General features: G+C 35.9%; 1 protein-coding gene across 1 annotated transcript in view; it reads right to left on the reverse strand.

Moving 5' to 3' along the window:
• The window catches only part of KDM4C (lysine demethylase 4C), a 285,808-nt gene that overhangs the window by 30,241 nt on the left and 242,603 nt on the right, over nt 1–12,964 (reverse strand). Inside the window, exon 18 of the mRNA XM_050912623.1 lies at nt 2,589–2,774. Within this exon, the coding sequence (XP_050768580.1) occupies nt 2,589–2,774 (186 nt within the window). The remainder of the gene's footprint in view (nt 1–2,588; nt 2,775–12,964) is intronic.

A 12,964-nucleotide genomic window follows, 5' to 3' on the forward strand; every position in this document is an offset into this window, starting at 1 on the left:
AAACCAAGCATATACAAACATATGGCAATCTCCTTTGTCTCAGGAGTAAGTTCAGAATTTCACAGGAAAAGATTCTTTAACAAAATATCTGATCTTTCCAAGTTTTGGCCCAATGAAAAACACAAAAGCATAATTTTTCTTTCCCTTTTGCAAATCTGATTTTGATTTGAGCCACAGGAAATAAGTTAATAATATAGAATTTTTTCAAAAAGGTTCGTGCTGAGTTTCAGGAAAGGGCGTTATAGTCTCATTCCAAGCTACTTTGAACATCCTTCACACAACCTCTTAAATAGCAGCCCACAAAATCCTGCTTCTCCATAGTTGGGGGAGGGGGTTTTCTTTGACACTACCTAATATAGGTCAAGAAAATCACTAAGAAAAAATGGATTTTATGGGATTCCATGTCACTCTTGTGTTTTTTTCAGATAAGCATGTGCTTTGTTTCTCACCATTCCAAATAATAACTATTTAATAACTTCCTTGCTGTTCCAGAGAAAGGGTATACTAAGAAAGTTAAGTGCCAAAGTCTGCACTGTTTTATACTAGATTGAAAGTATAAATTCTGCTTAAACAACCTACTTGGTTTTCATTAATATTTTGTAGGTATTTCTATTAATAATTAACATGAACACAGAAATGCCAGAAAAAAGTCTGTTTAGGACAGATATACCGCTATACTAAGTGCTGTATAAACACAGAAGAAATAATTCAAAACTTCAGCACATTTACCATCTAGTATCATAAAAGAGAATAAGGTGAAGAAAATCACATTCATTGTTTAACAGCATAAGGGGACTCCAGCATCATAGGCAGATATATTAGAGGAAGGTGGAAAAATTAAGGGGCTGAGGAAGTGGCTGCAATATATATATGAAGTGGGAATAGAAGAAAGTATTATGCAGAAAGTCCTATTTGATCAGGGAATGATTTCCCAGCTACTGATGCAAATCCCACTACCTGGAGTACAAAGACTTGTCCCAAACAAATACTAGAAAATATTTGGGAAGAACAGCCCTATTTTTACTGGCCATGATTTTAACCCAGTAATTTTCAACTAATGATAACGTTTTCTAAGAAAGCCAAGAAAAGTATCTTAAGTTGCCTGTATAGATAGAGGTTGGTTTGTTTTTCAAATCAAACTCATTTTCTTGAAAAATGTCTGAAGAAACTAAAACCACATGAAGTGTACTGGTTTCACACATTAATTTATTTTGGAAAACAAAAATCTTTAAAAGGCTTAACAGTTCTGTGGAAGTTTTAAACAGGGACACACAATTTGTTTCCCTTTTTAAGAACCACCAGCAGATTGAACACTCAGGACTGATTACTCTAGTTGGGAGACATATTTCACTACACTTGAAAGAAAATCTTACTCTTCAGTAGTCTTGTCATTAAGACCAAGGATTCACTGACAACCTCATGAAAGACAGACATATATTATACAGACATTACCTGGGTTTATTTCTTTCACTTTTAATGTATAAAGGAGATAAAAAGTTTGCAGCTTGTGAATTCTCAACTTGACTAACTTACCAAGCTATTTCCTTAATAAGACTACATTAAGTCCTTCTGGTTTGCTAGGAAACAAAATACAGTCTTAAAAGCCCAAGTGTCGTGGTTTAACCCCAGTCAGCAACTAAGCACCACGCAGCCGCTTCCCCCTCGCTCCTCCCAGTGGGGTGGGGAGGAAAGGAAAAAAAAGTAAAACTCATGGGCTGAGATAAGAACAGTTTAAGAACTAAAGTAAAAAATAATACTAACAATAGTAATAATGAAATATAATAATAACAAAAAAAAAGGAAGGAGGTGAAGGAAAAAACCAGTGATGCACAATGCAATTGCTCACCACCCGCTGACCAACGCCAGAGCCGTGATCCGCACCTCCCGGCCAACTGCCCCCTGTTTATATACTGGGCATGAACTAGCCAAAGGGGTATTCCATACCATGTCCAGTATATAAACGGGGGGAGTTGGCCGGGAGGTGCGGATAAATGGCAAGAGTTCTCTCTTAACTGAGATAGTAACAATTCATTCGAATAAAAGACATTAAAATAATTCTTGATGTGTCTCATCTAAAATTAAAGGTTCCTCCTCAGCACAGGCTAGAAATAAAAAGGCACAGTAATAACATGAGTTTTCATGACATACCAGTGTTACTTTGCCAGATGACAGAATAATTATAATTGGGTATTTGCAAGACACTGTTTGGCTGTGGAACAGAAAACCTACATACATACCATATCCTTTATCTCACAGTATCTGTGAGTATTGGCAAGATACTGTGATCTGGGTATTTGTAATACACTCCAGGTTAACAAAACAGAGAACTCAAAGATTTGTTCTGTCTGTCAAAACAATACATTCAACAATGACTCTAATGCAAAAATGTGTTAGGCATATCAAGTATCGTTTCTCCCAGGTAATGGCATAAGGAAAAACCTTCAAGATGTAATAGCTTGCTATGTATGGAAATACGATAGATGGAGCTACTATAATGCATCATGTAGATCTTTTCTTCCATTTTCTCTGGAAACACACTTTAATTCTGCAATTCCATTTTTTAACAAATAAGGAAACAAATTCCTTACCACATTTTGGTTGATCTTGTGCCTGAAACATGTGATGTAGACAACATATGGCCAGTCATCAGGTTCCATCAGCACTCCTGCAGCATGGGCACAGGTAACATGGAAGGAGGCTGGGCAGCGTCCGTATGAACACTGAATGCAGGCACCAGAGATTTTCTTAATTCTCTGTCTGCAGAAGATACATTTCTGTAGAAGCAAAATAAACAGAATATTTACCACATTACCCCAACTCCATTGACTCCTGCAAGTATCTCAAGGACTGAAAAGCTATTTGTGCTTCACTGATTACATTTTATACCTTGCAATATGCATGGCAAAAGAAACAGCATTTATGAATTACAAGGTAGTAATATGACAATTAATAGATAGCATTTTTGCCTTTTTTACGTTAATGTGAAGACGATCTGTTCTGGTGCTGTAGTAAGAAAACTGATATATAGATAGCTGTTTAAAAGCTTAATTTCAAATTCTATACACGCCTTTGAAAATTAACCTGCTTCTCCTAAAACGGGTAAATTGAAAAACCTATACATAATTCCGCAAAAGGTAACAGCAAGACTCAAAAATAAAGAGAACAGGCCCACAGAAATGTAGGGCTAGACAGCACTTCCACATATTATTTAACCTAGCCCCCTACTTTGAAGGTGGACTAAATATATACTTACACAGTCTTTGGGAGATGGCTAATCTAACATGTTCATGAAACTGGTTCTACAACATCCTCAGATAACCTGTTACAGTGGATAAATCTCCTCAAAGTTAGAAATGTTTTCTTTATCTCAAGCCTTTGCATGATTCCACAGCTGAAGGCTGTTCCTAAGCCCCTTTTCATTTTTTCTAGCCTGGTTTTCATTGGTTGTGTAATACAATGGTGATTGAGTAGGCTGTATTTCCCCACTTCATATATTAAAATATCATGTCAACAGCCTTACCAGTGTGAAGACATACCACTTTTTTTCCTTTTGCCAAAATGGAGACCGTGTCAAAATACTATCACTATTTTGTAAGTGACATGAGTAAGCGGCCCACATGAAAAAAATGACGGGACATTAGCTAGCTTAACTAAGTCTGCGAAATAAGCTCCACCATACTAAAAAAGAGAAAGTACAAGAAGACTGGTATCTTGCCACCAAAAGACATTAAGAAACACACCAAACAGCATAATTACTTTAGTAACTTCTATGGACAACTGTGTTATATCACATATGGGAACTACCCTCTGATAACTCTTATCATGGCTAACAAAAATGTAAATGTTATTGATGATCATAAAATTATCTCAGCTATTCTAAAATACAGACATTTTATTTAATGACACAAAACAGTGAATTCAATAGTTTGAAAACATAGTGCTGGACTAGTGATTACTTCCATTTGTTCTAAATTTGCTAGTCACTGATTTTGTCAAATGCCCTCTTGTTTGCCTATGCTGGGAACGCGAGTAAGAAAAATTTTGATCTATTTTTACTGTATGGTTAATAATTCAAAGTATTTCACATTAACTCACATCAAATTCTTCTTCCCAGGTTACCAAAGAATTTTGTTCTATTGTTTATTAATTTCCATATTCTGAAGAAAATCTACAGAAATTTTATTGTATAATGCAGAACTTACATAGTTTCAACGGCTTCTGGCACTCAGTTTGTGGCTGAAATAATGCTTTTTGCAAGTGCTAGCCCTGTCAAGCTCATCGGTCATGCAGGGTTCTAGTTCATGCATCACTCTGAACGTGAAAAACTCTTCATGTTCCACTTTCATATCCACCCTCTGAAAGCTAACAGCCTGCATGGCTTTGCACAAGCAGAAACAAGAGTAGCATCTGGCATCTGAAACCTAGTTAAAAATTTTACCTATCATTCACTAAAAGGACCAGAACTCAGCTCAGTCTGCTGTAGCAGCAACAGGTCTGAAAGCCTAATAAGAGGTAAAGATGATTTTGCCATCAAAAGAAATGTTCCAGACACTTCACTGATATGCTGATATCTCATTGTGCATTTGTATTCATGTGCATGAAGCCATTTTCAGATAAGTCAAGTAACTGTTTCTTGAGGGAGCTTAAGGATTTTTTTATATATACATGTTCAGAACCAAGTAAAATGGAAATTCCAGAAAGAAAATACAATTGAAATCTATTACATGTAATGTCTAGACACTGAGTTCATGCAAACACACAGCTCCTTTTGTACGCTTTTTCACACAGATATACACACAAATTCACCAGTTCAGCTTAATGAAAGAAGAAAAACTGAAGTACGAAACGCATATGAGTATAAAAAAAAAAAAAACACAAAAAAACGGCTGCATGTTCTGACTAAAACACTCCAAAAATTGCAGTTTAAACAAAATGTAGAGAATGGGGAAAAGGGATAAAAAATTAAAGTGCAGCTAAACTAGCAGTAACTGAAGGAAGTATGTTACAATAGGAAATGCTGATCCCCTTAAATTATTGGCTGCGCTTGTGCAAGGGAGTAAATATGCACACATTACAATGTGGCTGTAAGTTTCTTCAGCATCTTAGTAAGGTATCATGAAAACTTGGGAGATGCAGAAATCTAAAACAGTACATGAGTAATGCTTCAGAAAAAGATGCACTTACAACTATATATATGTATATATATGTGTATATATTGTTGTTTTATTTTAATATTTTAAGGCTTATCACCTTTCAGAAGTGGAAAAGCTGAGGAAAATAAAAGCAGTATGAGGACAGTGAGAGATGCTGGAAGGGAAGCCGGAAGTGCAATCAGGAAAACTGAAAATGTAACATATTAAATGGGATGGCCAAATCCACAGAAATTAGAGCAAAACTTCATCCCACCCTGTAAAAGAGACCGACTTCTCTGTTCTCTTCTACCATAGGTTAACTTAATAAGCACGTATAGACAAACTGACATATTGTAAGAAAAGTTATTTCTCACAGTCCTTTTCAGAGCTGCAACTTGAAAGTACTGAAAAAATTAATTTAAAAAAAGCTGTCAAATTACTATTGACTATATTCTTACTTCCATCATGCTGGTGTAAAATTCCTGTAACACTGATGAAAAGTGAAGTTAATTCAGATTTATATAAAAGGAATACTGCTTGGCCATATGTAATTATGTGAATGCAGACTTCAAGTCACATGAAGAAAGTGAAAATAATTCCTGTGTTTTAACCATGAGATGAATTCATCTCACTGCGAAATACACAGAAGGTGGTTGTTATATCAGTTAACTCCAAACACACATTAATCTTTTGTGCTACACTCTTACACTCTTCAGGAATCAAAAAGATTAAGATCATGGATATGAACAGGGGAAAAAAAAGTTACTGTACATGCAGCGGAAATAAAAAATCCTATTTCTTCCTGTGCGTATGGAATACCAGAAAAATTCTGAAAATCAGTCTTCTTTCAGAAAGCATGAAAAGAATCAAGGTTGACAAATAATGAAATATGTTTCCTATTATTTGTAAGATGCTGTGTCCTTTGTACAAGTAAGACACTGAAAGGGATGATGCACATGTATCTCAGCTTTACAATGAGTCTCAAACTTAGGCATGAATTTTGAAAAGTACACATATGCACAAATATAAGTCAGGTGTACAAGCAAATCCACAGCTTGCATAAGTGTATCAGGCAGCATGGCCCCATTCAGGGATATGAGAAAAAGCTCCTTCATCTCTGAGAATATAAGTCAAACAGTTAATCTACCATATTTGATTAATAAAATGAGAATACACAGAATAAAAGCAGAGCAAACTATAAAAATCTGCTTTGCATAGACTTTCGGAACCTTAGCTGAGCTACATACCAAGCTGTATATTAGCTGTAAGTAGTAAATTGAACTGTGCTGTGTCTGACCCATACTGGCGATTCTTTCCCTCCCTAGCTTCTAACAAATAATGTATTTCTCATACTCTCACTTGGGGCTTTACAGCATATGAATTTAAATGCATTTTTTCAACTTTTTTTTCCCATGTTGATATTATTTTTTATAGTATGGTGATACATGAAAAAAAAGGGGTGATATAAATGTACAAAAAAAAAAAATCACTGAAAGTGACTAAAGGAAAAAGGCATCAAAATTATGAGAGAAGAGAGGGAATCACCAGTTGTGAAGACTGAGGTTTCACTCTCTCTCCCACCCTTGCCTGAAGTCTGACTTTTGTGAGTTTGTAAAATGAAGGAATTGTATAGAATGGAACCAATCTTGAACCAATCCTGCAGAGGATAAAATCTAAACACTTCTCTGTCTGGGCGAACCTCTTGTATTTAGGTATGTAAGCTTGCTACTTGTGAAATTAACAAGCTTGACATACTATGAACACATTTACTGAAATACATCCATGCTACTTCTATACCCAACTGACAGTTTTTCAGTAGCCTGAAACTACAGCTGCTCCTACCAGCTAAAGCAAATTCAACATCCTAGATAGCTACGAAGAATGTAATTTTGACTTAATGCTTGCCAGATATTAGTGCAAAGCAGCGACAACAGGGGAAGTAGCTGAGGATCAATCTTAATCAGAGAGTCAGATGCAAAATGAATTGGAGAATAAATAAAATTGTTTATATAACTGGAGATTAAGAATATAGGACACAACTATGTACTGCAATTTTCTGGATGGTGAAATGACCTCTTTTTGCCCCCAAAATGAAAAATATTCTGCTGCAAATGGATTTCATAATCATGGAATAGCTCTTTAATATTAATAGGTTGCAAATATATAAACAGAATGGATTTTAAAGAACGAGTCTGAGGAAACTGGATGCCAGTATTTTGCAGAAGAAAGCCCACTGACAGCTTTCATAATAATTTTTATGCATCTTTCTCTAAAGAATTTGATATTGCTTCCCTCAAAAAGAGTAATATTTACAAAACAAAATTCTAGTCCCTAACAGGAACATGAATTAAACACAGTAACACTGCTTTCCGATGCAAGGATTTATGAAAATAAGCACAAGATGAGGTTGTGGCAGAAAGCCGGGGCCGGATTTTAGGAAACAATTTGGAGTACTGATTTCTCCCAAAAGTATTTCTATGCCTTGGCAAGAAGAACGACTTGTGGGAAGAAGCTCACTGTAGTAAGGCATTAAATTCTACAAAAAGAAGTTATTTCACAAGAGCCCCTAAAAATTACTAAATTTCCAAATATTACTAAAAATCAACCCATAAGAGCTCTTCTACTGCTGCAGATGGTTATTAACTACTAGGCAGTAACTGAACTGTACATTCTCATCCTCTTTAATATATTTGTCATTTTTGGCCTTCTAGGTATCATCGGAAATAAACACTAAGACAGAGACACCACTGTAAAGTTTAGTACATTAATGAAAAATCATGGGTAATTTTTTTTTTTCCTGTAAGATCTGCTTTAGTACCTCTGCGTTTTGTAATGAATCTGCTTTGCTTCAGAATTTATATTACCAGACAAGCAATATTGCTGTTGTGTATGATCACACTCTAGATATGAAATGTTGGTCCTACTGTAACCAATAGTAAAATACCCATAGATTTTAACAGAGCAAAGATTTTACAGAGAATATTGACAGAAGGAGCTTCACCAGCTTATCAACTGTTATAACTTGAGACATACAATATAAAATGCACAGTGAAACTAATCTTTTCTTTCTCCAGTCCAAAGCCATAACATGGATCAGAAGTGAGAAAAGATTACCGTCTAGTCATACTTTAAGAGTTGGTAGCAAGGTACTGGCACAAGGATTTGTTAACGATGCACAACGCAATCAGAAGATGCACACTATGAAGACATTTGATACATTATCTGCAGATCAGGGAGCGCATGTTGTCTGCACAACCATCTTTCAGAATACAAAGTCAGCAGTTAATTTTGGCAGAGAGCGTACTGTGTTTCTATGGAAACAAGCTCATTACTTTTTTTCATTTTGTGTTTCCTTTTATTCCTGATTAATCTAAACCAAGCTGAATATTTCAGCTATAAAACTGACAGAGCTTAGAATCAGAACATGTAAAGAAACAGAGTTTCTTAGATCATCTATTCCACTTCTTTGTTCAGCATGTTTAGACAATTATATAAAATTAACTAAGAATGGTGTTAGATGAAGTATCAACAGACTATTTTGCATCCCTCTGGCATTTCAAACGTAACAACCAGTACCTCATGGGGGAAAAGAAAACAATGCTTGTAGAAAACTATTTGTAATTTCCTAATACTCAGTAAATCTGCCTATAGCATGGGGCTACGGCAAATTAAAGATGGCAGACATTATCTAGATGTAGGTGAAATTCTGTTAGTCATATATTCCAGCAGAGAAGTAAACATAACTCTTATGCATCAGGAGCAATTAGAAACAGTAATGTTATTTTCTAATAACCCTGAAATAATGTAGTTTTGGGTCTATTGTCAACGAGTGAACTTGCAAGTCATGTTGTTTAATTTTGAACTAAACACAAAAAGATCTTGAAATGGCACCAAATATACTTCTTGGTTTAATATACAATTTTAAGAGCTGATAAAATATTATCAAGATTTGCCAAAATTATGTATAAATACAGTATACATTTACTACTTCAGTGAAACTGTTAAGGTACCAATAGCTTTGTAATTCATAGGAAAGGAAAGACAAACGTACAATGTAAAGTTAAAAAAAACCCTTAGCTCTTCTGAAGCACAGATTGTGCAATTGTAATGAAAGAGTCCTTACACTGTAGATTAAAAGAGAAAGAAAACCAATCAAAGAAAACAAAACAAAACACTTGGTGAAGAAGTTCTTATTTTAGAAAGTGCCTGAAAAGGTTTATGTTCCTGTGATACACTATGTAATCTCCTCAACTGGTAAAAGGTGAGTGTCGTGAGGCAAAAAGGAAGAAATAAAAGACCTTGTTAGAGCTCCAACTGTTGCCTGCACATTGGTACTCATCACCACAATACCTGTGACTATGCCATATCTAGGGAAGTAAACTGCTGTGTATTTATTTTCAGTATTCTTGAAGTCCTCAATGTTTGTAATTAGATTTGAACACCAAGCACTGCAGTTAAGTCCCTACTCTTTTTTCAGGCTACAGCAGTACCATTAGTGTTCTATGTTGTCAGAGACACCCAGAAAGAACTTGAGAGGTCTGTAACCCTACCCTAGAGATCTACTGATAAAAATACCATATACACATCTCTACTATCTCATCAAAGTCTTATTATAAATAAATACAAAAAGGAAAATATTCAATCACCAACATCTCCTTTAAAAAGAAGAATCACTACATATATAATGAATATACTGCTAGCACATAGTCATTGAACACAAGAATATCCCCCCATTTCCTTCCAGATTCATATACACCAGCTGACACTCCGAGAATTTAGTCATCCTAACTCTTCTTTTGCCCACTTCATACTTACCTCCTTTCTGAAATATTAATATGTGACTGTGAGCCTTCACTTTATAAGGAGACTCTCATGATTTTAGCTTAACTCTAGTTTCTCTGTATTCATATATACTTTTTCAAATGTGTTTGTATTAGAGGACAAAACAAATCTTTTTGCCAGACAATGCTTCTTCCTCTGTAGCTTTGAAATGTTGCATGTCTTCTTTTGGGGTTTTTTTCCCCATAATTTTCACATTTTAGCTTCTACATTGTACCATATAAACAATTAAATACACAGCCTTAAAAAGTGTAATTTTATAGAAGCATCATGCCTGTATTCAGTGCATCTTTCAGGCATCCTGAAATGAACACGAAGAAATGGTTGATGGTAGTATTGGAAGGGGAAAATTCCAGGAAGATAAATAGGGGCGGTTGGAAAGAATCTCCTTTTCTTTGTTCTCCAGGAATAAAGCATTTTTATTAAAACTTTGCTTCACATTTGCATAGACCCGTTTGAATAGATTTGCCATTTATACAAAGGCTAAAATACCTGACAAGCTATGAAAGGCCATTTAGGCTGAAAAGGTGATGAGGCATCAATTCACTGCCTCGCTACTACAGCCTCCACCATCATAATGGTCCCAGTATTATGTTGTAACTGCACTCTTTCCAGCTGATTCCTATAGGCATTACTGGAAATTAAAGGCAATGGTCATCTTCAGATTCTTTTCTGCACTCCAGTCATCCAGTCATAACCACATATTTCTTAACCCAAGTACATAGTGCAGAGACAAAACAACTGTGCAAAATGAGACCTGAACTATTTCCAGAGTCAAAGAATCACGGAGGTTGGGGGGGACCTCCAGAGGTCACGTTGTCCAACACCTTGCCAAAGCAGACCTAAATCAGGTTGCACAAGGCCTGTCCTGAGTTTTGAATATTTCCAAGGACAAAGATCCCTCCACTCTGCTGGGCACCTGTTCAAGTGTTTGACCACCAGCTTTCATAGTAAGAAAACCCTTTCTTTACACAATGTTGTAATTCACCATGTTCTGATTTGTGTTTTTTGCCTTGCAAGTTATCACCATGCACCTCCAGAAAGCATCTGTCCCCATCTTCCCTTTATCCTCTGACAACCTATTTATAAATAGCAGTAAGATCTCTGCAAAAAGGTGTCTCTTTCCCAGGCTGAACAGACCCAGTTTCTTCAGTCTCTCCGCATACGTCCTGTGCTCTAGCCCTGACCATCTCAGTGGCCTTTCACTGGACTTGCTCCTGTATGTCAATAATGGGGAGACCAGGTGCAGTCTTACAAATGCCAAATAAAAGGGAAGGATGGATCAATTCCCTGGGCCAGTCGGCTACAGTCTTAAAAATCAAGCCCAGGATGCAGTTGGCCCTCTTTGCCGCAAGGGCATACTGCTGATTCATGTTTAACTTCTCCACCATGATCCCCAGGTCCCTTTCTGCATAGCCAATCAAGACAAAATCTAGTGGCAGACTTTGTATTATTCAGATTTCAAAAGAGACAGATCCCCAACTAAAACAGAGCATGACTACACGAAGCAGTTAGAGAAGACATCTAGAATTTGGTAACTCAGAAAAGTCCTTAACAGACAATGAATAAAAGATTGCATGGCCATTTCAGGCTCCACTCCTTCATGAGTCGTCATTTAATCCAAAGCACTGCTCTGAAAAGTAATATCATTATTTATACTTAGTACAGAGAAGATCACTGTTTCTGTATAGTTTATTTTATAATAATTGCTTTATAATACTTTGTATGAATACACGCACACAGAGAGAATTTAATATTTTAATAAGAGAGCAGTTAAAATTAGAACACTGAGATGCAGCATTGAAAGGATTATATTCTTAGCAATATCCTGCAAGCAATTTACTGAAATGAAAAAATGCAAAGACAGCCTTTATCAAAATAAAGTTACCACCATCTCTTATCTAATAAAATCTCTATCCTTCTGCGAATGGCTAGTCGGTAAGGTGATACCAATAAATTAAAAAGGTATTTCCACACATACTCCCAAAGAAAACAAAATTACTAAAGAGACAATCATATAGCATTTAAGACAGGCATGTTGAAATGTTTAGAAACACGAATCTTGTCAAGCTCAAACAGAAACCTCTGATGAAAATACAAGCACACATATCAAAATTTCATCTACCTACTAGCATGACAGTAATGTGCTGCTTTGTGTCTTAAAAGATCAGAAAATGGGAGTGGACTTCAGTATATGTCCTCTGGGCAAGGAGGGGTCATGGCCAATTATGTAGGTGAATGCACTTTGCCTCTGGGAAGGAAAATATTGTGCTTGTGAAGTACACTGAATGAGGACACAGCTGCTTGTCAAGTTGTTCTCTGTTGAAGGGAAGCCATTGTGGACAGAATACGCTATTAGAAAAGAAGGATAAGTAAAACCATTTAGTGTGGTTATGCCACTGGCTAGGAACTACCTGGCACCCCTACAGTAAATTGAGCAAATGTGTCATGCTATTTCCAGGTGCTAACAATAGCATATAAACAACTGAATAAGTCAAAACTGGAAATAAAAGGCTATTCCAGGATGGAGGGGTATGGGGTACTTTTTGTTTGTTTTGGGGTTGTTTTTTTGGTTTTGTTTGGGTTTTGGTTTTTTTTTAATTTTAGGAAGGGGTCAAGGCACACAGAATTTAAACATGCTCTGCATCATAGAAAGTTTTTTTTTCAGTTCTGAAAAGCTTGGGGGACTGCATAGCTTACAAAGAAAAGATTACTTCTGAAGCTTTCAGCCAAAAGCCAAAATCTATTTTTCAGCAGAGTTGATGTTAACATTATACCTAACCAGAAAATAGTGTCATTTGAACAAGCAAAAGTGATAAGGCAGTACAAAAAAGTTATGACATTCTTTAAGACATATTAAAATGTATTACGTATAAGAAGTTTAAAAAATTCCACAATCTAAAATGAATCCGTTTGTAGTATCTCAGAAACAGTAAGTTATTTCTAAATGTTTCCCTCATTTCTAAGTCCTGTACTAACTTCCCTAAGTAAAT

This window comes from Gymnogyps californianus, chromosome Z (genome assembly GCF_018139145.2).
Source record: "Gymnogyps californianus isolate 813 chromosome Z, ASM1813914v2, whole genome shotgun sequence".
Classification (NCBI taxonomy): Eukaryota; Metazoa; Chordata; class Aves; order Accipitriformes; family Cathartidae; genus Gymnogyps; species Gymnogyps californianus.